At 44.8% G+C, this 27,137-nt stretch overlaps 1 protein-coding gene across 4 annotated transcripts in view; it reads right to left on the minus strand.

The window, feature by feature from the left end:
• Positions 1-6,818: 6,818 nt before the first annotated feature.
• Positions 6,819-27,137, minus strand: part of ADGRB1 (adhesion G protein-coupled receptor B1) — a 381,525-nt gene continuing 361,206 nt past the window's right edge. For 2 of the 4 annotated variants that reach the window (XM_081012479.1, XM_081012478.1), the window contains 5 exons: positions 21,780-22,489; positions 19,738-19,773; positions 16,696-16,800; positions 14,970-15,023; positions 6,819-8,355 (listed from right to left, as the gene is read on the minus strand). In XM_081012479.1, the coding sequence (XP_080868605.1) occupies positions 8,158-8,355; positions 14,970-15,023; positions 16,696-16,800; positions 19,738-19,773; positions 21,780-22,489 (1,103 nt within the window). In that variant the 3' untranslated portion in view covers positions 6,819-8,157. The remainder of the gene's footprint in view (positions 8,356-14,969; positions 15,024-16,695; positions 16,801-19,737; positions 19,774-21,779; positions 22,490-27,137) is intronic. The other 2 variants (XM_081012481.1, XM_081012480.1) reach the window with 1 other exon arrangement.

The raw sequence follows: 27,137 nt of genomic DNA on the forward strand, positions 1-27,137 counted from the left end.
GGCTCCTGTGTTGGTGAATTAGCCTCCTCCTCAGGGGAGTTCCCTGTCTCCTCCTTGGTGGAGACGGTGTGCTCTGTTGCTTCCAAGAAGAGCTCCAGCTCTCTAATTCTTTGGAGCGTAGCTACACGTTCCTCCAGTTGCTGGACTCTTCTAAGAGGGCAATCAACATGCAATTGCTGCAGGTAAAGCTGCCTGCAACCTTTGGCAAGATGGCAAACATTGCGCAGGAACCGCAGGCGACTGCAGCTTTTCCCTCCCCCTCCATCTTGAGAATGTGTCGTTGGGGGTGGCTACAGCGGTCCTCCATCATAAAAAGCGTGAAGACAGGACAAATAACTCCCCCCCCCAAAAAACCTAGGTCTCCCCCAACAAACGTTTGAGACTAGCTCCTCTAAATCTAAAAGATGGATCAAACTGTGTGCGCCGCTGCCCTGCAAGCTCTGATAAGCTCCTCCCACAGCTAATCACCTGCCTCAACAGAAACCCTGCCCCCTCTGACCTTTGCACAGGGAGAGCAGCTAATCAGCCACAAAGAAACACCCACACAAGAAAACCCTTTTTGCTCCTTCTTCAGCTGCTGCCCTGCAAGCTCAGATTAGATTAAGCCCCTGAAATGGACACCTTAGAGACCAAATAAGTTTGTTCTGGGTATAAGCTTTTGTGGACAATTTTTTAAAAAATGTTTTCTTTGTTGTTTATGACTACTTTTGCAACATTGTGTATTTTTTATGTTGCGAGCCACCTTGAACATTGTTCGAACTATGGAAAGGCGGTATACAAATGAAATTACGTCTGTATGCATGCCCCATTCCCCGTTCATCTTAGAGAGACATAGGCAGCAGCTTCCCATATGTATCCGTTATCAGAGATGTGAGAAGGCAAAGTGGTCCATTCTGCTCTGCATTTGACGCACGCACCCCTGCTTTCACACTGCTGCACTTCATCTTCTGCCAAGAACCACGTTATTCAACTTGTTGTCGACAGTGGCAAAATTAGGCAATTTATCATGTGACTGCATGGAGTTAACCTATGAAAGAGCATAACTTATGTAACCTAAGCAACTGATTACGGAAATTATGGTGTCATGATGTTGTTCTACTCAGGGCAAAGGAAGCTTTTCTGGAGCCTGGGGCAAGGCGCGCATGCGCGGCATCTGTACGGAATGTGCACGTGCAGCACCCATTCAGAATGCACGTGCGCAAAAGCTCATACAGGCTGCCGTGCGTGCGACGTCCATACCCATATGGACCTCAGTCGCTCTACAGCTGGGGGGAGGCAGTGGGCCATCTTGTCACCCCTCCCAGGGTGGCACCCTGGGCCTGCTGCCCCCGCCCCCCTTCATATGCCCCTACTCCAATCATTTCAATGCAAAGGACATTCCGGTGTGGGGTGCAGGAGGAATCCATTACGTATCATTTGCAGATACCATTCGTACCTCCTGGATCGATCTCTGCTATAGACATGGGGCGACAAAGCAAAATTTCCACCAGCATTTCTGTTTTCAGCAGAATTCTTCGACATCCCTGCTTGACACACACTCGTTTCTTTCTTCACACACAAGTTCAAAGAGTGCCTTAAATGCAGCTGAGATAGCTTAGTTGGTAGAGCATGAGACAATCTCATGGTTGTGGGTTCGAGCCCCATGTTAGGCAAAAGATTCTTGCATTGGAGGGGGTTGGATTAGATGATCCTGGCGGTCCCTTCCAACTCTACAATTCTATGAAAAATATGTCGGCACGGCATGAATTTACACATTGTTCTTTTATTAGAAAGAAGACACATTCATGTGTGCTCTGAAAATTGTACAGAAATAACTGACAAAGACAGAGGTCAGTGGTGGGAGAAACAGAGTGAACCCAAGAAAACTGGGGCAGGGAAGAGGAGATTATAGCAACAGTTATCAAACAAACTTTTGTTTCAGCAATTACCTAACATGGACCTGCTACTGGAGTGAATGGGATAACTGGTGGATGATGGTGAAAGAAAATCGAGTTTCCATTGGGGCGGGCAGAGATTAAAAGCTTGAAAACACAGTAGGAATAGGTTTGTGTGCTAAAAAAATATTTGGGCACCATCTGTCAAGATATTCTTCCATGGAACTCTTTTCCACTTTATAAGGTGCTTGAGCAGGAGATATACCCCACTGGATATAGTTTCCACTTTGAATGATTAGAGTAGTTACAATGATATGCAACTTAGCATTCTGAGGCTGTTTTGTGCTTTTGACTTTCAAAGAATCACCTAAAACATGACCATTACATCACAGATTTCTTTTTTAAAAATAGGTAAACTTTTTATTCTTAAAAACAAAGCAAAGTAACCCCCCCATTGGATTGTTTTTTTTAAAAAATGGTTTTAAATTAACAGACTTATTTTATTTGTAAGGGTAAATGCTAACTATGAAAGAAATGTCATTATGCTGCTGCTGGTTTAAAAATAAATACAAAACACCAAAATATAATAGAATATATTAGAAACATAATATATAGAAACATTGCTTGCATATCAAGCAGCTGGCATAGAACAGGAGTGTGGTTTGATATTTTAAAGTTGGTGCGCCTTTCATTTGCTTAATAAACTCCACAATTTTATGATTCTATGAAAAACAGCAGTTCAAACCTTCATTTAGACTCTTTCTGTGGTTTATGCTTACAGTGGTCACCCCTGTTCAGACTGGTAATATTTGTAGGGTTTCTGGGTGCATGACTTCTGTTTATTCTGTCCGGAACTGCAAGCACTCCCTGTTAGAAGGCACACTGTTGCTGATTGTGTTTCCCCTGCAAACAAATGACTAACATTGTCAGGACTAATTATGGCACTCTTTTTGGTCAACAGGTAGACATATAGCCATGCCATGCTTGCAATTCCTCACAATGGCAGAAGGGAGGAAGACTTTGGGTTGCATTCAACATAGTGTTCTATCATAACCTGCTTAGCAAAAGTGCATTGGGACTTTCCCCGTCTCCTCACACTGTGCGCCTCACAAATCTGTTTTGGGAGTTCCCTCAACTTTCCAGAGCAAATATGGAGAGGATGTGAGGTGTCCATATGGGGGAGACAGGGGGAAAGTCCTGTTGCGCTCATCTTAGTCCTTGCATCAAAAGGATGAATATGACTCCTTTTCCCTGTCCCTAGCAACACAAAGAATTGGATGGTTTGTTTCTGTTAATCTCAGTCCACCTTGTGGTCTAGCCCATGGGTAGGCAAACTAAGGCTCAGGGGCTGGATCTGGCCCAATCGCCTTCTAAATCCAGCCCACGGATGGTCTGGGAATCAGCATGTTTCTACATGAGCAGAATGTGTGCTTTTATTGAAAATGCATCTCTGGGTTATTTGTGGGGCATAGGAATTCATTTTTTTCTTCTTTAAAATATAGTCTGGCCCCCGCACAAGGTCTGAGGGACAGTGGACCGGCCCCCTGCTGAAAAAGTTTGCTGACCCCTGGTAGCCCCACTCTTTTCTCATAAACTGTTTTCTTAATCTCTTATACTCCCCATAATTCTACCCATGAACCACATTTCATTGTTTGCTTCAAGGCAGTTGATCACTTTTGAGAACATTCTGTGATGTAATGAGCTACTCTTGCAATTTACAATCTCATTTTAGGTCGATGCATTCCAAAGATGACATCTTCATGCCAAAACTGCCCAGAAAAGCCAACTGGTCATTTGTGTGCTCTTTGGTGCACAAATAAATGACCACAAGAATCTTGGTGCAACCCCAAGTCATAAGCAACCACATTAGGACTATAGGGAAGACCATTCCTTGGTGAGTCCCATACAGCTCAGTCTGGAACCTACACATTTACAGACTTGGACTGAATTCATGCTAAGTCTCTTGATCACAGTGGATTTAATACTTTGATTACCTCGGTAAAGCCCAGCATGAGATTTTGTTAAAAAATATCTACCTAGCATATGCATGGTATTAATGAATCCCACACTGGCTGCTATAACCCCTTCTCTGCCTTCCCATGTGCAAACAAGTCTCTCTGGAATTTAAGGGTGAGCTCTAATCACCTTTCATTTATGTTCCTATAATGCCTTTTCACCAAGGAGTTCAGGGCAACATACATGGAAGGTGAAGATTCCACATGGTATCCTCAGAACAACTCTGTGAGGTAGGGATGAATTTGGGACTAAGTCTCCATGGTCCATGACTGGCACCCGGTTAGCTTTGCCATACTGTTTTACAAACCTTTACCCCTACTGCACAACAACCTACCAATGTGCTGTCGCTGATTCTAGTGATCGTCTCAGAAAAGTGGACCAGGGATTGCAGCTCTCTTGCAGTGTCACTAATACCCAGGGCACGAATGCTCAGCAGGGAGCTGTACCCATTGACCTGAGATGTTTCAGCTGCTCATGGGCATCTTTCCAAGTATTTCATAGAATCATAGCATTGAAGAGTTGGAACTTGGAAGGGACATGTGGGTCATTTAGTCCAACAAAACCAGAGGCAGTTTTAGGGTGGCATGGCCAAGTTTCTCTGCACTGAGCTCTGAGCCTAAGGAGTGGTGCAGGGTGTTGCAACTATGATGTAGTGAATTGAGCAGAATGGAAGGCAAGAGGTGGGATTTTGGCCTCACACAGGTCCCCAATGAAATTTTAAAAGTCCACCCCTGACTGAAGCATCCATGACAGTTGGCCACCCAACCTCTGCTTAAAAACCTCCAGTGTAAGAGAGTCTGCCTTAAGTTTACCAGATGTTCCCATTTCCCGGGGACAGTCCCCGGATTTACAGCTTTCTCAGCACTTACATGTACATAGCAAACAATAAGTGTCCCCGGATTCATTGAAAAAAATCTGGTAACCTTAGTCCACCACCTTCCAAGGGAATTTGTTCAGATGAAGTCTTCCCACCCCACCCCCCTCTCTCTGTAGGATCTTCCCATGTTCCTGGTCTAAAAGCATGGACCAAGGATGTGGAACCTGTGGCCCTCCAGATGCTGCTGGACTGCAGCCCCCAGCAACATAGCCAATGGTCAGGGATGATGAGGGTTGCACATCAGGAGGACCACTGGTTCCCTGTGGAACCGGAAAGTATGGGAAGCGTTTGCACAAGAAGCTCTGGTGGGACCATACACTACCATTTATAATGCAAAAGGAGGACTAACGGGATCTGCCATCAAACCATTGGTCCATCAGTATTGTCTACGCTGACCAGCACCAGTAGTGGCTCTCTGGGGTTTCAGGAAGCCCCCCCCCCCAGCCCTAACAGGAGATGCTGAAGATTGAACCTGGAACCTTCTGTATGCACAGCAGAATCCCTACCACTGAGCTACAGCCTTTCCCAATGAATAAGAGGACAACACAAGCTGTCAAGACCAGACACATGAGAATGGTAGGGCTAGGTATGAATCAGATGAGCCTTTGACTTCCATAGATGCTTCAGTGTGCCTTGAGTTAGACCTGAAGTCCATTCCTAGAAACTTCCAGCATATTTCTTGGTAAGATGCCCCCCCCCCCATGAGAACAAATAGAAACAATAATTTGATCGGTGTGAATTCCCCTTCCTCCAATCCTTTTCCCAGGGACTTTCCTTTCTTAAGGGCTGGAAAGACCTTGGACGTAATATACACTTGAATGGGAAATGCATAAGAGCACACCTAGGGCTCTTGCACATTTCCCATTGTCTTCGGTGTGGCTTGCCTGGCACATGTTTCCAGTGGCTGATATCGAGTTTCACTGAGCCTTACGGAGGACAAAATTCGTTTCAAGTCAAGAGCAACCTGTATGCTCCAGTCTTCGATGTGTTTTGCAATCTGCCCATTCACTGCAATGGAGGATGCAACTCCACTTTTACAATGCACTCTCCACTGAAGAAAATGGAACAGACTTTCTCAGCAGGGACATCAGTGTGTGCAGCTATGAGAGCCACCGGACATTGCCCAGTACATACAATCTATCCCTGATGGAAAGGATTCCCTATCTCGATCCATTCAAGCCATAAACCATTTCCCCAAAATTCAGTTTGGATCTCCCCCACAACCCAACCCCGTTCCCCAACAACAAAAGATAATTGGAGGCAAAAAAATTATAACAAAAAAGCATATTAGGCCCCTTCCCGCCCCCAATGAAAAATGTTCAAACAAAAGTTTTGGGGCAATAATACGAAGATTGCTATGATAAAATAGACAAGGAGGGGTTATCTGGAGTCTTTTACTGTGTCTGTGGGTTTGGGAAAGATCCTGCACCTTTGTCCCCCCCCCCCCAAAAAAAAAATTGATGATTTTTCTGTATAAAAAAACCCTGATCTATTTTTCTTCACTGAAATATTGCTGATCGTTTTACGGTTAAAACAAATGGCAGGATTATGTCTGAGGAAAGCTTGCGATTTGTTATTTCACCACCAGAAAATAAGAGAAGAAGCCATTCCACATGTTCATTTTCCCTCAGAAAAGATCAAAACTGCTTGATCAATTCTTACACTCCTCTTGCCTTCTTGCAGAACAATTTCCAGCTATCTTGGCCACTTGGAAAGTAGCAGCATCGATTTCTGTTTGAGTTCTTATGGAAACACAGAGTGAAACGTGTTTTAAAACATAGGGGTTCTGAATTCAAAGTCTGAGGGGTCAGAATTTTTTTTTTTTTTAAAAAAAAACATGGTGTCAAGAGGAAGACGCCAAAATGCATCAGGCCATTTCCTCGACACGATATGACAATCCAAACCCTGAAGATGAGGAAGACCTGCATGTTAAGATGCTTCCATACCTTTTCCTCGCAGGACAAAGCTGGAAGAACATCTCCACCCCATTTGCATGGGTCAGAAGCATGGAAAAATGAGCGGAATGACGCACGCCAAAGAAATGGAACTCCTTGGGTTTCAAGTTCTCTTTTTATTGAAGAAAAGAAAAAGAAGAAAAAAAATAGATTTTTTTCCCCAAGTGGATTTTACTCAATTTTTTTTTTTCCAGTTTGACTCAAAGTCCCTAAGGCAATGTTCTCCATATGTTCTCAACTTTTCCATGTCTCTTAACCGGGGATCGTCCACTTGAGAAAGCAGACAGGAAGAAAGATGTTGTCCAGTCTTTCGAAAGCTGCGAGGGGGGAAAATGAGGCCACACATGAACCTTTGTACAAAGGCCCACAATGAGCTTGCCTAGGGTCTACTAGCAGTCAACATATGACCTACATTCTTGTTTGTTCATTGTTTGTTTGCTTTTTTGTTTTGTTTTTTAAAAAACCTCCCCTTCCCACTCAAGGTTCTTTTCTCTCTTTTTTTTGTCTGGAAACCAGTTGAGTGGATCTCAATTGTATTAAGTGGAGATCTCTTCATTGTCCATACATCACACTTTTTATTGTTATTATTTTTTACGGAGAGTTCAGAAAATCCAGTATGGAAGGAGATGTCCGCTGCCACCACCAGGACTCCCTCTTCCATCCAACTTCCCTGCCCCAATTAGGCATCCTCTGAGCTAGCTCCCAGAGGACTGCTGGAGAAATCCCAACTTTCTGAGGAGGAGGCCTCTTCCCGGTTGAGGGGGATCTCTGTTCCCGATGCCGTTCTGGTGGCTGCGAGGAGACAGAAGGGAGATGGGCAGGTTCCTCTCCCTCCATCTCTAGAAGAGACAATGGGTCACAGGATGTGTCCAGGGGAACTGTGGGTACCCAATGCTCAGTCAAGTGCCTCCTGAGTTTCCATTCTAGACATCCATTGTGGCAGCACGCCTAGCGGCATCCTCTTGGTAAAGATCCTCCATTAATCCTTTTGCTGCTGAGGCCGATGTCATTTTTTAAAAGAAAACAACCTCTAATCCTCCCTTTCCCCTTATTATTTCATCATTCCCTTCCCTCCTCCGTGGCCTTCTCTCTTCCCCCACCCACCCCCCGGCCATCTTCCTTACCTGGGAAAGACCGTATTGCGTTCCGTACCTACTGCTACTATGTTCTACAAAGTAATAGTTTTCCCCACCCAACTCTGTCTCCCGAGAACAATACAAAGGTTACTCCATATTATGTTTCCTTTTTAACTGAAAGGTTTCGAAAAGAAACCAACAGACATTGCTCTCTTGCTCCATTTCAATTCCATTTGATTGGTTCTCTTTTTATTATTATTATTTTAAAAAATCTTTATCTGTTTGTATTTTGTGTTTTGTTTTCCAGGGTGGGGGGAAAAGGACACCCAAAGAGTCTTTCTTTTTGCTTTTTTTCCTCCTCAGACCTCTGTCTGGAGGTCGATAATGTCCTGTCCCACCAGGGGGATTGTGGCGCCTGCCTTTTCCCACTCAACAGTTTTGAGTTCCAAGGGAGACTGTGACACCATCTCCATGTCCTTTTTAACCCACGCCGGCGGGGAGTGGACCTTCCGGATCCCTTCCCAGGGTCTCTTGTTTGGTGTCTGCTGTTTTTCTTGCTGCAACAAAAGGGGGGAAGGGGGGGGGAATAAAACAGAAAAAAGAAGAGATCAGATTTCCAAGAAATTAAGTTGAGAGGAAGGCCAAAAGGTTTTGTCGATTCTTTTGGCTGAATTGATTAAAAAAAAAAAAAACATTCGATCGATTAAAATGGCAGAAGAAGAAGAAGAGTTTGGATTTGATATCCCGCCTTTCACTCCCTTTAAGGAGTCTCAAAGCGGCTAACATTCTCCTTTCCCTTCCTCCCCCACAACAAACACTCTGTGAGGTGAGCGGGGCTGAGAGACTTCAGAGAAGTGTGACTAGCCCAAGGTCACCCAGCAGCTGCATGTGGAGGAGCAGGGAAGCAAACCCGGTTCACCAGATTACGAGTCCACCGCTCTTAACCACTACACCACACTGGCACACTGGCACTGGATTAATTGGGAGGTGGATGGCTTTAAAATTAATTACTTGAATGCAAGTATTTACAAAAGCCTCTGGTGACAGTCAATATATTTGAAAAGGTAATTTCCCCTTTCCCCTCCTGTACTAAAGAATATGCATTTGTAGTGCCAACTTCAGTGCATGCATTCATTCCCCCCCCCCCCCACCAAAAAGCCATGTCCATTTGGAGCAATTTGGGTTGGGGTGATTGCATGCTAAGAGAAGGATAAATCCTCCTTCCCTGGCACTGGGCCTTGGCCATGAATGCCCTACCAGAGGGATGGAGACCCTTCAGCCTGGTACTTGAATCTGGTCCTCCACGCCTCCCTGTTTAGTCCCTGAAACTCTCCCCAGACCACACCCCCTCATCAGCCCTGCTCCGGACTCCCCTCAGGTCTGGCTGAAATGTGTCCTTGAGCTATGATAATGCTTTTTGTCTGGATGGATGTAGAGATGTGGGCGGGAGAGGTTTGCAGAAACTTCTGGGTACCTAGAATGCACCCTGTTGTATTGTCATGGATTGTGATGAGGAGGGCTGTGCTGAGGAGGAAGCCTCCCCCTGCTGCTGAGCAGGATCCTGAATCTTCCCAGGAGCAGTGGGACAGTATAGATTTGGAACAGTGGTTTGAAGAGGGAAATAGTTCAGAAGGCAGAAGTTGGGAAGAACTGGGTGGGGAACAGCTAGGAGAAGAACTGGGAAAGAGAGAGAGTTAACAGACTCACTCTCTCTGGAATGTGTCCATCTGATCAGTCCAAGGTCAAGGTGGCAGCTCTGAAAGCTCGGTGGCTGTGAGATCAGGCTGAAAGATGTGGTAGTGATGTGGGTGACAAGGGGCGAATTGAGTGGAATCTTTAACTGGGAGCACCTTCATTCCTAGGAATGGATTCTTTGTTTTCTCAATTGTGATCATTAAAATCTCTAACTGGTAAGAGTCTCCTTTCATTTTGTTCTGTTTATCTACTGCCAAAGGGGAGTGGGGAGGAAGCTGAGTCCCTGAAGCCTGACAGGTATAGAGGTAAAAGTCACATCCATTGTGCAATACAGTTTTCCTTTGTCTCCGCCAATCACTTGTATGTAGCTCCCAGAAAAACCTCCACAACCTACAAGGGAATGTAACCCTCAGCCTGAAAAATGTTCCCTATTCCTGCTCTACCACTGCATCTGCTATTTGCATTTTTTTAAAAAAGTGGGAGCTTCAGTCATGGCTCAGTTGGAATCGCATCTAGTTTGGTCCTTAATTTCACCATCCTTTCCCTTGTTATGCCAAGGAACTGGCTGCAATGGCTTGTAGAAGGAGTAGGAAATGGGGATCCCCATGCAATGTATGCAAGCCCTGCCCATCCCACAATATGGCAGACAATTCATGTTCCTGATGCCATCGGAAATCTCATCATTCTGCATCAACTGGAAGGGATCACTGCTATAATTATCTGCCATCTTCTGGGAAGCCAAGGCTCATGTAATTTGACAGGAAGCGTTCTTAAAAACCTGATAAACTTCTCCTTGCTCGGTGGCACCAGACAAACTTAGTGGTATTCTGTGATTTATATAGATGTAAGCACAATAGGATCTTTCCATAACGCTACCCAAAATAGCATGTTCGAAACCCAAGGGGGATATTTTGCTTTTAAAATGGTGCATCATTCTCTTAAATAAAGCACGCTGTAGAAACCTCACCAAGAGCGTTATTACAGTTCACAAAGGGATTTTTCATGCGAAATATCTGCCATGGGAAAGATTAGGGGTTACTGGAGAGAGAAAAGAAGGGCAGGATTCAATTCAGGGAGTCACAGCACTGGGGGAATGGAAGTAAGGTACACATGTGTGATGGCTGAAGAGAAATTGAAGGAAACTCATGAAACCTCACTGGGGGGTGGGGTGGGGGAATAAACCTCCTTTTGTGCTACAAAACTTATCCACTAGTTCTTTGGAAGTAAGAATTTCCCATCCTTTTGAGAGGATATCCCTCCATGCTGTGAGGGGATAGGGCACTGGAGGAGCTGCGTGGGAATGTGGGGTTGGGGTGAAATTCAAAGAAGGGGGGTTAGCATAGGGTAGGGCATCTGCAGGGTTGGTGAGCAACATGAGCAGGGTCTGCAGTCCCTGGTAATACAGTGGTACCTGTTGGGATTCCATTCCACCTTTTGCTGCAGACATGGGATTGTTGCGTGTCACATGTCTGTTTACATTCCAGCACAGATTGCTGGCGTAAGCAGAACTTCTGCTCTGTATAGCTGTTGTTCTTGGCGCTCTCTCTGAGAAGATGGCAAGGAGAGACGACATGTTTCTTTGTCCTGATTTATGTTTAATAAGGGACGTGGGTGGCACTGTGGGTTAAACCACAGAGCCTAGGACTTGCCGATCAGAAGGTCAGCGGCTCGAATCCCCACAACAGGGTGAGCTCCCGTTGCTCGGTCCCAGCTCCTGCCAACCTAGCTGTTCGAAAGCACATCAAAGTGCAAGTAGATAAATGGGTACTGCTCTGGCGGAAAGGTAAACGGCATATCCGTGCGCTGCTCTGGTTTGCCAGAAGTGGCTTAGTCATGCTAGCCACATGATCCGGAAGCTGTCTGCGGACAAACGCCGGCTCCCTCGGCCTATAGAGCGAGATGAGCGCGCAACCCCAGAGTCATCTGCGACTGGACCTAACGGTCAGGGGTACCTTTACCTTTTTACATATGTACGTATATATGCTTTGGGCCACAATTTACCCAACATATCACGTCTTCTGTTGTTCAGTGTGAGTAGTGGGAATGGTTTCTACAAGAAAGGCTTGGAAAACACACATTCAACAGAATGAGTTGCAGTTGAAATGTAAAAAATAAGTGCTTCCAGTACATAATGTGGGTCTATATAACTAGACTGAGATGATTATCTTCAGAAGGTGTTCATAATAAGCGATGAATGGCACAAAAATCTTTTTGTGCTTCCTTTTTTCTATCCATTTGTCCTCCAATCACTTAATATTTGTTCTTACTGGATGGGCTATTGGCTGTAGCCTATTTTATTATAAAGATAGTCTTTATGTATTTATGGATTGTATTAGTTATATTACATTGAAATAGGTCTTGCTTAAATGCAAAGTGGTACCAAAAAAAGCACACCTTTAAAACGCGCTGATAGTTTTCCAGTATTGCCCATGTTGTACATGTTAAATATTTGAATTAAGCCATTCATAATTTTTTTTTAAAAAAAGAAAGTAAAAAACAAAATACAGCCCCAGGGATTTTAACCTCCCGCCCCTGCAATGTGTTGAGGAAATAAATGAATGCCACATTTGCAGACCTCTTTCTCTGCATAAATTCTGGGCATTAGGTTTGCCCATGAAAGGCTTCGGCTCAAAGCAGGAGATTGACAGCTGCACTGAACTGGAAACAGTTCTGAATTCGGTCCCTCCTCAAGGCCGTGGATCAAAGCCACCACCCTCCCCCCAAAAGAGATGGGGAGAATATTCCTTTTATCACCTTCAAAGCAAATACCGGGTGGTACGTGAACAAAAGATTCCTTCCTCCTCTCCACAGTGCATAGTTAGAGGCTGAGCTCAGGTGGCTTCAAGCATCACCCAGTCTGAGCAGGAGATCCTCCCTCCCATCACTCAGTGACGTGACTTCAGAAGCAAGACGTTCTACTGACTGGGTGAGTTCTGCTCGAGGGTCTCCTGCTTATTGGTAGCAAAGCAACTTCCAGCTCATTTTTCCCAAGTCTTGGTTCACAGGAGGGGAAGGGCTGATCTAAAGAGCTTCAGCAAAGTGCTTAAGGAAGCGTGTGAGAGATATTTTGAGCCTCAAAGGGATGCTCAGTGAAATCTTCCTTCTGCAAAGCCTAGTCTCTCTAGCCCAGCACTCTGCCTCAAACAGTGGTCCATGAAAATCCACAATAAGGGCACATCAAGAGATCCATCCTTCTGCTGCTCGCCTGCAGCTTATATTTGAAAAGACTTATGTTTATTTGGTTCTATGTTTTCAAGAGAATCCATCAAGAGTGCATATTTTGTGACTTTCGGAGATTTATAAGATTTATTTGGTTTCGCAGAGAGTGCATATTTCATATATTTCATACTGTTTAATGTTCTGAATAGATTATATAGTTTATATTGACATCACATTGTTGCACTTGGTCATCGTGTTGCCTTGGATAGTGGTGGTGTAGCCAGTGTGGTGTAGTGGTTAAGAGTGGTAGTCTCGTAATCTGGGGAACCGGGTTCGCATCTCCGCTCCTCCACATGCAGCTGCTGGGTGACCTTGGGCTAGTCACACTTCTTTGAAGTCTCTCAGCCCCACTCACCTCACAGAGTGTTTGATGTGGGGGAGGAAGGGAAAGGAGAATGTTAGCCACTTTGAGACTCCTTAAAGGGAGTGAAAGGTGGGATATCAAATCCAAACTCTTCTTCTTCTTCTTCTACTGATAATTGTTTGCAACACAGGGGTTTAATTGTTTGGTTACTGCTCACCAGCAGCTGGCATTCAGTGGCAATACTGCCTCTGAGCAGGAACACTTCCCTTCCTCCACCCTCCTCCTCCTCCTTTCCTTTTGTGTCAAGAGACTGTGTTATATTTTTTTTCTTGTCGCAAAGCAGCTGCTCTGGGGGCCTTTTGAGCTGAAAAGCTAGGGTGAAAAACAGCACTAGGAAACCTCTAATAAAGTAAATGTTCGTGGCTAATAGTCACTGACAGACTGCCCCCATCCTTCTCCAAATATTTATCTATCTTCACGGCCTAGGACCCTTGTATCTATGGGACCGCCTCTGCCGGTATGCCCCGCGGAGGACCTTAAGGTCCATAAATAGCAACCCTCTAGAGGTCCTGAGCCCTAAGGAAGTCAGATTAGCCTCAACCAGAGCCAGGGCCTTTTCAACACTGGCTCCGGCCTGGTGGAACGCTCTGTCGCATGAGACCAGGGCCCTGCAGGATCTGATTTCTTTCCGCAGGGCCTGTAAGACAGAGTTGTTCTGTCTGGCCTTTGGCTTGGAATCAAATTGATCCCCTCCCCCTCCTCCTTTTTCCTTTCTCCTTCTGTGATGGAACTCCTATTTAGGGACTTCCCTGGCTTTTTTCTGGCCCACTTAGGACCAGTCTGGATAGTTGGCCTTGGTGAAGACTTGATGTTCTCATCCCCAAAAAAGTTTTCGATTTGAGTTCCTACTGAAATGAGGCAGCATTTTAATGTTGTATTTTAATCTTGTTTTTAAGTTGTATTTCAGTCAATTGTTTTTATACCGGTGTTAGCTTCCCTGAGCCCGGTCTTGGCTGGGGAGGATGGGGTATAAATAAAATTTAATAATAATAATAATAATAATAATAATAATAATAATAATAATAATAATCTCTTTGGAAGACATCAAACTTGAAGACCTTTCACTAACTCTTGTCTTATGTTTGTGAATTCCAGACAGTGGCCACAATTACTGCATGGCCAGGCATTGGACTAGAAGAGTCTTGGGGTCCCTTCCAGCTTTGCCGGTTACAGGGACCCAGGCAGAGGGCCTTCTCGGTAGTGGCGCCCTCCCTGTGGAACACCCTTCCACCAGATGTCAAAGAGAACAACAACTACCAGACTTTTAGAAGACATCTGAAGGCAGCCCTGTGTAGGGAAGCTTTTAATGTTTGATGTATTACAGTTTTTAATATTTTGTTGGAAGCCACCCAGAGTGGCTGGGGAAGCCCAGCCAGATGGGCAGGGTATAAATAATAAATTATTATTATTATTATTGCCATTCTACGACTCCATGTGTTGTGTGAAGAAGGGAGGTTTTCTTCTTCTCAATGGCGATGTCTGTCCCGAACCTGCTGTCAGGACAGTTGTTGGGGTAGCCATGGAACCAAGGTGATGGAAAAGCTTCGCAACCATAAAACATGCTTCTGAGATGGGCGAAGTGGACATCTTTGGACATTGGCAAGGCAATAGAAGGTGGTTGCCAAGTAGGCATGGTTTGGGAGGGATGCAGTCAAGGCTCTAACAATGTCGGGGGGAAATGGATTGGGAGAGTTGCATGAATCCTCTTTTCTGTGCGATGTCGGGAGTGGAAGGATCAAGGGAGCATTCGAGGGGTGCTTGGTCCATGACTGAGAGGACCGGATGCTTACTTAAGGGTAGGAGAATGCGTTTGAAGACATGCGCCGTGGCAAGAATTGGAAGGGAGGATGTCTCTATGAGGTTCATTAAGGAAACGCAGGCAGTAAGACTTACGCTAGCGTTAGTTTTATCACTTCCGCCCGAAGAAACACTCCATCGTTTTATAGCCTGAATGCACAAGAGAGAACATGGTGTTTCCCTCCTCTTTGATCAACGTAATTGAATTGGCGCACACCAAGGAACAAGGGTGCACCTCCTGTGTCCAGGAGAACAGTGAAATAACCATTCCAGAGCATTTGCCCTTTAAAAACATAGTGCTTTGTGGGGAAAAGGAAACATGCAGAACTGGAGAGGAAGCTGCAAAAGGAACCATAAAATCCTGGCAAGCAGTGTTGCATTACGCGCCTCCATAGGAACACAGAAAGCTGCCTTCTACTGAGTCAGACCTTTGGGTCCATCAAGCTCATATTGTGTACTCTGACTGGCTCTCCAGGATTTCAGACAATGGTCTCTCCCAGCTAGACCTGGAGATGCTATACCTGGAGATGCTACACCTCCAGGTATACCTGGATATTCATACATTGCAAGGGTTGAATTAGATGACATTTGGGGTCCTTTCCAATTCTACAATTCTATGATTCTGTGCTTCTATGCCAGCGATGGAATCGGGGTCATTCTGCCTGCAGAAGACGTGTTATGTCACTGCACTACAGTTCTTCTTAATTTCTAAAGGCAGCGTGGGGAGAATCAATCTTGAGATTATACCCTAGTTATTTTATTTATTAAATTTATTACTCACTTTTTTTTGCCATGGCAACTCAAAGCGACTTACAATATTTTAAGCAAGCAAACACATACATGCATTAAAACCAGCTTTAAAAACAACCTAAGACAATTTGGTTTGTTGTTTTCTTTTTTTAAAAAACCCTACATTGAAACATCCCGTCCATGAAAACAAAAATGCTGTAGATAATTCAAAGCCAAAGGCCTGGTGAAAAAGAAATGTTTTTGTTGAACTAGAAGCTGGTATTGACTTCTGATTCATCCTGCCTTAATTAATCCAGAATAAAGGAAGATGGTCATGGATAAATAACCAGGATGTATCTGCAAGAAGTAATTCTTCAGAAACTTCTCAAACTTCTGCTGCTTAGCTCAATCATGGAAAATTATTATTATTTTGCACAGGTGTAGCACAAAGTATGAGATAGTGTTACTCTTGAGTTTAGTCCTCCATCTGTGTGGTCTACTAAAGCACAGGAAGCGTTGTAGGCCAGGCACTCTGCTTGGGGGCCAGATCATTATCTCTGCCCCCCTTGAGGTTTAACAGGTGGGTGGAGCCTGAGATTTAGAAATGATGCCATCATCCAAGGTCGCTAGCATTGGGACAGTTGAATGCAGCTTTTGAAAAAAAGGCAGGCTGAAGTTTCTCCAGAAAGAACTTTCAGCTGAACAGTTTATGGGGAAAATTTATGGGCTGGGGATCATCCATCATTTGACAAAAATTTGCCTGGATACCATTTTGGCCAGGGATTCCTGGACATGTCCAGGAAAACCAGGACGTATGGCAGCCCTATATCTAGAAGACACGGGAACAGGGAGTCAGATAAAAACTGAAGACATTTAAGCTTTTCTCCAGTCAAACGAAGAAGAAGAATTATCGAAAACAGATTTTCAAACTGCAAATATCCTCACATGGGTGGGGGAGAATAAAAGGCAGAGGAGTTTTGCCCACAGGTGCAAAATTATGGTTTTTGGAATTTCCCAGATCCTTTGTTTGCAGGCCCCCAAATAAATTAGGTCCCCAAGGATGGAGTTTTCAGGAAACTGGGCCAGAACTCACCTTGCTGTCTGTTGTTGGGGACTCCTTCTCTTTCTCTGCATGCTGCAGCTTTCGGTTCAAGTCCTGGAACATGTCTTGGTGACGTTTTCTCGTGTGCATGATTTTCTGCAACGGACGAGAGAGAAACAGGTCAGGATATCCCAGGTCCATCAGAGCCTCAGGCAGGAATTGTGAGATCAATTAAACCTAATTAGGAATGGGTGAATCTGTCCCAGTTTCTCCTTGTTCTAGTCCTCATTTCTCCACATTTCCATATCACTTCATATATATATATATATATATATATATATATATATATATGATGAAAATTATTCAGTGTTTTAGTGCAAGTCTCTCTTAATATAGTTATTTTTGGGTGCAGTTTCCCCTAATAGGAATTTACTGATTTACACTTATAAACTGCTTGGTTATTATAAAACTTCTAAGCAGTTTACAGTTTTAAAAAACATGTTAAGATGATCAATAAAAAGGTTAAAAAGAGGTATCTAAAACATTTGTAACATAATTAAATGAGCTTTTAAAGAAATAAAAAATATATAACTAAACTCAACAGAAAGCAAAAGGATTAATACACATGCCGGCCTGCTACATTTGTGGATAGGGTCGCCAAACAAAAACATTTTAAGCAAGCACCACAAAGAGAACAGCAAAGGCGTTTGCCCGGTGTCAATAGGCAGGGAGTTCCAAAGTGTGTGTTCTACCATAGTAAAAGATTGATTTCTTACAAGTGTGGAATGAGGATTATGTGGCACCTGGAGCAGTGCAATGCATTTCTGTATGCTATTTTCTCCAATGCATGGACTTTGATGCATATTAGATCCTAGCGTGGGCATTTGCATGTCGAGACCCCAAACCCACCCCCTTGTTGATGAATAAGACACAAGGACATGGATATTAGGTTAATGGATATTGGGCAAATTTAGGCCACAACTTTATTGGTTGCAGAATGTGAGCGGTATTTGCTTAGGCATTGGAAATGGCCCAAATATATCTGATTCCTGCCTGTCACGCAGGGAGTCCAGTAAGGGTCAACCACTGGTAGGGGGAGCCCCGTCAATGCAAACCAATTCGAGCTCCCTCTGGGTTCCCGACGGGGTCGTGGCATGGCCCTAGCCCTGCCCCGGGCTTTGGACAAGATCCACACAAACGGATTCCTTTAAAGGAATACCCTTAAGCTTGGAGGAGCAGGTGATGGCCACACCTCCCCTCCCCCATCATAAGGTCAACCAACGCCTAACTGCCAAACCTTACAAAGTTGTAACGATTGCTACGAGGTAGCCGAAAACCAAATGGCCCATGCCAATTTGGCCAAGTGGAAAAATTCCTACCAGGCCCCTCAACGGTGAACAACCGAGGTCCCTAGCAAGGCCAATGTCGAAACCTGAAAATAGGGAGGGTGAGTGGGAGATTGAGGAAGTGAGCCAAGAGGAAGCTCTCTGTCTTGAGCTTAAGTTTAAATGGGGCTGGTAACCTCTGGGTGATGCAAGTCCACTGCAACTCCACTGCAACTCCTCCCCACTGGGAAGTGGAGTGGATTTCTGAACACACTGGAACTCCACTGCAAAATTCAGAGATGTGAATTGTTTTGGAAACCGCAAATTAGGTTGGTTTGCCTTTAAATGTGAACCGGATTGAATTTCTCCCCCATCTTTAGTCCTAGCCATGTAAAAATGAAGTAAATGGCCCAATGAGTACTGAGAATGATCACTGCTCTCAGAATGCAGGATGTCCGTTTGCAGGGGGCTTCCATTTGGTGGGTTCACCCCTTTTTGTACTTTTGCAAACCTTGGGGTTCCCCAAGCCTCTTAATACCATCCTCATGAGAGCGGATGGTCTAGTTTGGGTTACATAAGGAGAATGAGGTTGCTGTTTGTATATAGGATTTTTCATCCAAAGCGAACCACTTCATTCTTTCAGTTTATGCTATGCCTACTCAGAGACGTGCCCTATGCAACACGCTGGGCTACAGCTGGTGGATATTTGCTTTGATGCCTGGCTACCAGAAATTCTCTGTGCACTGCCCATGGATGAAATTAGGTATACATTTGCATCGCTGTACATTCCAGTGGAGAAAATTACCCCTTGTTATGGGGAATATGCAGTGCTTTTTTTCCTAGAAAAAAGAGGTGCCAGAACTCACTATGAATCAATCATAGAATCATAGAATCATAGAGTTGGAAGAGACCACAAGGGCCATCGAGTCCAACCCCCTGCCAAGCAGGAAACACCATCAGAGCACTCCTGACATATGGTTGTCAAGCCTCTGCTTAAAGACCTCCAAAGAAGGAGACTCCACCACACTCCTTGGCAGCAAATTCCACTGTCGAACAGCTCTTACTGTCAGAAAGTTCTTCCTAATGTTTAGGTGGAATCTTCTTTCTTGTAGTTTGGATCCATTGCTCCGTGTCCACTTCTCTGGAGCAGCAGAAAACAACCTTTTCCCCTCCTCTATGTGACATCCTTTTATATATTTGAACATGGCTATCATATCACCCCTTAACCTCCTCTTCTCCAGGCTAAGCATGCCCAGCTCCCTTAGCCTCCCTCATTTCTTATAATGCCTCCCTCATTTCTTATAATGGCAATGGCGCCCACCTGAGAAGTGCCGGAACTGAGTTCCAGGGAATTCTGGATGAAAAAAAATAGCCCTGAATATGACACAAACTGATTCATGGGTTCTCGGGACTCAGGCAATGACTCCAGACATTTTGGGTATTAGGACAATCAATTGGGTATACAGTCATACCTCGGGTTGCGAACGCTGCAGGTTACGTCTTTTTAGGTTGCGTCCCGTGGTGACCCGGAAGTACCAGAAAGGGTTACTTCCGGGTTTTGCCTCTCACGCATGCACAGATGCAGAAAATGATGTCACGCGCATGCGCAGAAGCTGCAAATTGCATTCCGTTCAGGTTGCGAATGGGGCTCCAGGACGGATCCTGTTCGCAACCAGAGGTACCACTGTATATGAAACTAAATTCAATGGGGATGATAAGATTCACTCTCATCCTGACCTGTCCATTATGTAAATGGGGAAGTACTCACCTCGAAATCTAGCTCTGCATACCGGGATTTCCGTCTCTGGGGATTGAAAGAGAAAGACAGATTAGCAGTAGGGTGATACCACCCCAATGAAACTGACAACATTTTTTTTGCCACCGATATTTTTTGGGGGGGGGGGGGCGATATTTCTCCTAGAGAAAGCACCATGCAAAGAGGCACTTGGTGTACACAATTTGCAGCAATGGCCACAATCGTGGCAGCCGTGCGGAGTCCAGGGGTGGTCCAGGGGTGGTCCTACCATTTGGCAAAGTGAGGCAACAGCCTCAGGTGGTGGATGAAGCCCCTAGCCATTCTCCTCTGCTGAAAAAAAACAGAGCTGTATGTGTGCTCTGCCACACTAGCCTGCTGCTCAGAGGAGCAGTGGAGGACACGATCCTATCACTAATCATTTGGGATCAGTTAACAATCTGGGACCTGGACCACTTTACCGATGATATCACCTGACCCCATACCAACCGCTTTGATCTGGCACAGTTACAGGAGCTACAGAATGTGAATTTCACATTTTAAAGAAATCAGTGATTTAGTGTGGCAGAACTACACTTGGGAGCTCCCTGCCTTTTGATATCAGGCAGGCTGTATGCTTTTAAAAACATTTTAGTATAGATAATCCTACTCAGTTGTTTAGAAAGTTTTAACCCGTTTTATAAAAACCATCCCTCTCTCTGATTAGTTTTATATAGGCCAGTTTACATTTCTTAGTGCAGAAAATATTGATCTGATGTGTAGAGATCTTTTCTATTCTACTTAGTTCAAGAAAGTTCTGGAAGTGTCTCTGTGTGAAAGGAACAAGCAGAAACTTCACGATGTTTGGGTTATTCCTTCAGAGAAGCTGAGTACAGCTGGCTTAAACTGGTCCTGTTATCTCTTCTGTCAAGGTCATGCTGACTATAATAGTGAGGCCAGAAGGAGCCTAGGTTTCACTATCCCTTTCTATCTCTTTTCCAACTGGTGTGGTGTTCTGTATATAGTATTTAGTTTTAGACTTATTATAAGTTATTGTGGTTTTTTTTTGGTTTACAAAAGTATGTGCAATGTCTCTCTCTCTCTCTCTCTCTCTCTCTCTCTCTCTCTCTCTCCCAAGTAACATTTTTTACAGATCAGTTTCATTTGTTGAGACATTAGGAAGAAAAGGGGGAAAGAGGTAGAGGGGGGAGGAAAGATGAGTGGGGTGGGGTGGTGATGTTTCTATTTTACTTAATATATGTGGGGTTTTGTGTCAGCATTGCTTGTGCAGGTTCTTTGCTGTTCACTTGTGTTCCTTTGGTGGTGAGAGAGGTTGAGGTTGGCCATGGGTGTGGTTGTTCATTTGTGGTTGGCTGTGGTGGTCTTTGTTTTCATGTGTGAGTGGGGTGGGTGGATGTTTTGGATCAGGTTAGCCATATTGATTTGTATGCTGTTGGTGGGTTTTTGTCATTGTCTTGTTGGGCTGTGTGTGTGATAAAGGGGAGCCATACTGAGGTGAAAGCGTTTTCTTCTATTTGTCCCCGTATCAGTTTCAGTTTATTGGTTAATTTTTCTAGTAAGGCTGTTTCCCATACTATTTGGTACCATTGGTCCAGGCTTACTCCTGACAGGTCTCTCCAGTTATAAGTTATTGCTAAGTTATGTCTGCTGCAACTGGATTTCTTATGGACAGTGCCAATCCTGAATGTATTGGATTTGTGACCATTATGCAGTAAAGCTCTGCTGGATGAAATGTCTCTGGTCTATTTTTGGAAACCCCTGCAACCTGTGTAAGTTTTTACTCTGCTAACTATACACTGGAATCTACTCTGGATCAATATTGAGCAGACTTTCAATGACAATATGCCTCTGCTATCTCCCCCCAACCTTACTCCGGCCAGTCAATTTATCCCCGTATTGTATCAATACGACTGGTTCTTTTTCAAGTCCTTGGGGACAGCTTGGTCTTCTTCAGCCAAGGGACCTGAGGTCCTTTCCAACTGGAGATGCAAAGGAACCTGCAATGTTCTCCGTGCAAAATGTGTGCAATATCATGTAGCTACCACCCAGCCACATACCTCAAGGGAGCTCATGGAAAGGGTGGAAACCGTCTCACTCTTGGACACCATGCCAGAGTTGCCAGACTCGCCCGTGTCACACAAGCTGTTTGGCATCTGTGAGTCACCAGACTTGTTAATCATCGGAGGCGACAGCTGGTGCTGCTGCTGCTGCTGCAACATTGGCGAAGCCTGACCCTCCCCGCAGCCCATGACCACAGGCTCCCTTGGAGGGCTCTTGACAACGAAACCTGGGTCAGTGGCCATACTGAGGTGGATGAGCCTCGTCTGGGGCATCTGGTCAATGTTGATGCTGTATTTTGTATCGTCTTTGGGGGGCGGCGGAGGCGGTGGAGGCTTAGGCCTCAAGGTGGCGGTGTTGGAGGGCAGGATGACGTAGCTGGTGTCTATGGCTTGGTCCTGCGCCCGAGAGAGCTCTGAGTCCAGCTTCTTGAAGATGTCCCCGTCACAGATGTAGATGGACTTGGGCGGCTGGCTCTTGTCCTTCTTCAGAGTGAGGGTGTGATTGCTGAAGTCGTTGAGGTTGATGGCGCCCAGGTAGTGCGGGGAGCCTTGGAGGTGCATCTTGGAGACGTTGGCTGGAAGACTGTTGAAGTTGGACGATCCCTTCGGGTGGTTCAGCTTCAGCTTCTCCTCATCCTGCAGGGACGGGCGTTTCAGAGTCCCTGTGATGGTCATGGTGCGGCAAGTGCTGATGTCTTTGTTTAGCACTAATGGGTCGGCGGAAAGAGACAAAGCATCAGTAACCGATGGAACTGGACGTGTCTTGCTACACAACAAAAATGACTCTCACCACCATCACACCACCCAGGGATGTCCCCACCTATCTCCAGAACAGAGGCTCCTAAAGGGATTTTTTATTTTATCATCATCATCATCATCATCATCATCATTTATTAAATTAGTATACCGTCCTATACCCGCAGGTCTCAGGGCAGTTACAACATAAAATCTCAATATAAAAACACAACATACATAACCAAAATAGAAACAAAAACAAGTCAATAACTGCCCCCCTGCAACACATTTTAAAGGGGAATTAGAGTTTCACTCTTGTTTCATTCTTGTTCTAGACTTAGTAGCTCTGCTTTCAACAGCTACTGAGTGATTTTTTTGTCTCCTATTCATTAATTATGTGAAGACAATGGATGAAGAAATAAATGGCCTGTTTCTAATTTGCCTGGTTATCTTTAAAATTAACCCACAAGCTTCTCGGACTGGGTTATACATGTCAATAAATAAATAAATTTGATTTATATGTCCTCTCGAGATCCCGTGTTTAATCCACTGTGTTTCATTCATGATGCAAACATTGTATGGATATATAACCTAGTTACCTATATTGGTTTAAAATGTTTTATTGATTTTATGCTTGACCTTGGTCCCATGTAGACAGGACACCTTTGCTCAGACTCCTTGGCCCCGGTTCCCAGTTTGCTACTGGGCCAAGTTCAGCATGTTACTACTAGCATATAAAGCCCTTAACAACTTGGGATCAGTTTACCTGTGAGATCACCTTTCCCCAATTATGCTTGATTGATGGCTTCAATCAGCAGAACTAGCACTCTTACAGGTGCCCAATAAAGCTCATTCCGCATTTGTAAGAACGCAAACTTTTAGTGTTGCAGCAGCTACACTTTGGAACTCCCTGCCTATTGATTTCTTTTTGGAATCTGATAAACTCATTTTTGTTTAGACATGTCTACCCAGATATCCAAAATGCTGATGTCTGTTTTAAACTCCTTTGAGTTTATTGTCGATTTTATTTTCCCCCTGAATGCTTAAGATTGTTGTTATTAACTGTTTTTACTGATAATTTTATTGTTTTATTCTTATTGTAACTGCTTTGATTTTTTTTAAAACAATCAAATAATGTATATATAAAGTAAATAATAAAGTGTATTTTTGTCCCTTCCCTATTTGAGAGATTAGATGCAGAATATCCTCTAGATGCTTTCAGACCAAAAGAGCAGCTTCAGCGCTTATAAGAAAAGAAAGAGCCACATTCTGTAGGAGATGGAGAACATCACATGCAAACATACATATGCATCACAGATATAAATAAACAATACATTGCTATTGCTCAGCCAACTCTCAGCTTAAAGGAAAAGAGGGTTAAGAATTCATGGTTGGCTTCTATGATACACCCCAGAGTCATGGAACCAAATACTTACCCAGCACATCAGCAGAACAGCTGCTTTACCTATTCCTCCCTGAAGAACAGGGGAAAATAAAAGACCAGCAAATATGGGCTTGGGGGCTTCATTCAAACAATTCCCGACTAAGGGCTGGAGCGTTACATTGTTGCTGGGTGGTTGTGTTTTCTTGTAAAACACAACCACAGGTTGTTGGGATTTAATTGGTCTGCTATGGTGCCTTGTGCTTGCTAAGCCAGCAAAATTCAAGGGCAAGCCAGCAGAAACAATGACCCAAGCCTTTGTGAGACGGGCTTCCTTGCATGGCACCCGTTAGATGATATGGACTACAACTCTAATCCTAAATGTGGGCACCAGCTTGGGGAAGGCTGGTTGGTCTAAGACATCTGGACATCCTGGGGTGAGGGAAACCCAATTGGGTAAGAGAACTGTGGTACTCAAATGTGACAACTGGGGGAGGAATTATGATATCTAATGGACATGGAAATGAATTTCCCAGATTTCGGATCTTAGATGAAGATCATGAGGGGGTGACTGAACTCTCTGGACCCTGTGTTTTCTATGAAAAAGTAGACGTCTTGCAAGGGAAGATGGAGGCATTTAGCTGTTCTTCCAAGTATCACTCATGCATTTAGACAACTCAAGGGATGCTTCCCAGGGTATGTGTTTCTGTGTGTGTCACAGTGCTTGCTTTCCTCTTCCCTCCACATTTACCTTTCCTTTTGTGCCATGTCTATTAGGTTGTGAGCCCCTAAGATGTGCCTGCCTGATCTTTTAATACCTCTGCAGTGCTTAAAAAACATCCGCTGCTTGTTTAAAATATTACAGAAGAGTCGCTCTGGAGAGTTAGGGGTGTAAAATAGAGCAAGGGCCGTCCTTCCGTTTGTTGGATGCCTGGTTTTGTTAAGGTTAAGATTGTCGGCGCTGAGAGAGATCAGAAGGATAAAAAGAGACACCACAGAGAGAGGAAATAAATGAAAACAGGGAGGGGAAAGAAGCCAGGAAGAGGGAGAGGTGAGAAGACGTCAGCAGAGAGGGAAGCGTTATGTTTGATCGAAGGGCGTCATTTGGAGATGCCAAAAGAAAAAGCAATATGAGAATCTGCCTACGGGCATGTTGGCACTGGGATAATTTGTGGGAGCTCACACTCCCTTTTGAAACCTTGAAGCTGAAAAGAGAAGGCGATAAATAGTCCCTGTTTGAAACAGGAGTGACGGGCTGCAGCTCACTCTCCAGCAAGCTGGCTCTTGTCTATGGGCATGGACTCTACTCGCCAGCAAGGATACTCATTTGCAACACAAGCTGGCAGGGTGAGGATGGCAGGAGTCTGATGTGCCATGGAGTGAATCTGGTGTTGGGGCTCCACTAGAAGGGCAGCCTTCCTGGGTCTGAATGGGGTAACTGTGCCCCTGAAGGACCAGGTGTGCAGCCTGGGAGTCATTTTGGACTCACAGCTGTCCATGGAGGCACAGGTCAATCCTGTGTCCTGGGCAGCTATTTACCAGCTCCACCTGGTACGCAGGCTGAGTCCCTCTCTCCCGCTTGGACTACTGCAATGCGCTCTATGTGGGGCTACCTTTGAAGGTGACCCGGAAACCACAACTAATCCAGAATGCGGCAGATAGACTGGTGATGGGGAGCGGCTGCCGAGACCACATAACACCGGTCTTGAAAGACCTACATTGGCTCCCAGTACGTTTCCGAGCACAATTCAAAGTGTTGGTGCTGACCTTTAAAGCCCTAAATGGCCTCAGTCCTGTATACCTGAAGGAGCGTCTCCACCCCCATTGTTCTGCCCGGACACTGAGGTCCAACTCTGAGGGCCTTCTGGTGGTTCCCTCACTGCGAGAAGCCAAGTTACAGGAAACCAGGCAGAGGGTCTTCTCGGTGGTGGCACCTGCCCTGTGGAATGCCCTCCCTTCAGATGTCAAAGAGAAAAACAACTACCAGACTTTTAGAAGACATCTGAAGGCAGCCGTGTTTAGGTAAGCTTTTAATTTTTAATAGACTATTGCATTTTAATATTTTGTTGGAAGCCACCCAGAGTGGCTGGGGAAACCCAGCCAGATGGGTGGGTATAAAGAATAAATTATTATTATTATCTTGATAAGAAGCCAGACAACAAATAGAAAGGGAAAGTGAGATGAGGGGATGGGCAGATAGACAGGATGGGGAAGGATTGATTAAGTTTGTGCATGGAAATGGATGAATGGAAGGCAGAGATGAATGAAACAATGAGAGGAATAGCTCCACATGTTGCAGTTTAACATTGCCTAGTGTTTTGTGCGTGCCCATAAATTGATACTGTATGGAGTCGGAAAACAGGTGCAAATGTGTCCTCTCACCCGGGAGATGGGACTGCCTCCATCTCCTCCGCATCAGGTAAGAACACACCTGTTGGCAAACCAGAATCGGCTACAAGAAAGAGCATGATATAAACAGACAGAAAAAGAGAAGCCTGGAAAGGAAGGGGGGAAAACATATCCAAGAAGGAAAATACAGAAACGATCATAGAGGTGGAGACAGCAATTAATTCTCAGCCTTAAGAAGAGATCCTGGTTTGGAAGATTGGAATTCTATGCAGGGTCAAAGGCAGCTGGGGTTGTCCAGGATCTTTAAGGAAATCCCAAGAAATGTCAAAGGTGTTTTTGGGGTTTTATTTTACCCCTTCCCCTGGTGATTCAGGGATGCAGGAGGAGAGCAGAGCATTTAAGGGAGGGTCGAGGAAGCACAGGGCATTCTTGAGAGAGTTCTCAGTTGCAATGGATGCAGCGCTGGGTCTATTTAAGCAGGGTGAGGGGTGGGAGGTGGGAAGAGGTTGGAGGCCCAGGCAAGCCTGCAGGACTGGGGTGATCAATTCCCAAAGGACGTGGGTAAGAGCAAGGGAGAAGCAGAGGAGACAGAGGATGCTGGAGGAATAAGCTCACCCATCACCTCTCCCAGAACAGGGAAGGTCTAGAGGAAGAAATGCAATATGCGAGGATCCTGAAAATCACTAAATGTCCTAATTTAAACATCTAGTTCTTATATGGTTAGGGTTATCAGGAGTGGATTTTCTGGCACGATGATCAGGTCTCATGAGCAGCTTCGGAACTTCCTGCCTATTGATATTAAGCAGGGGCCTTCATTGTATTCTTTTTGGTGCCTGCTAAAAACATATTTATTTACACAAGCCTATCCAGATGTTTGGAAATTTGATGTG

The sequence above is a fragment of the Podarcis pityusensis genome, assembly GCF_964106645.2.
Source record: "Podarcis pityusensis genome assembly, chromosome: 7".
NCBI classification, from domain to species: Eukaryota; Metazoa; Chordata; class Lepidosauria; order Squamata; family Lacertidae; genus Podarcis; species Podarcis pityusensis.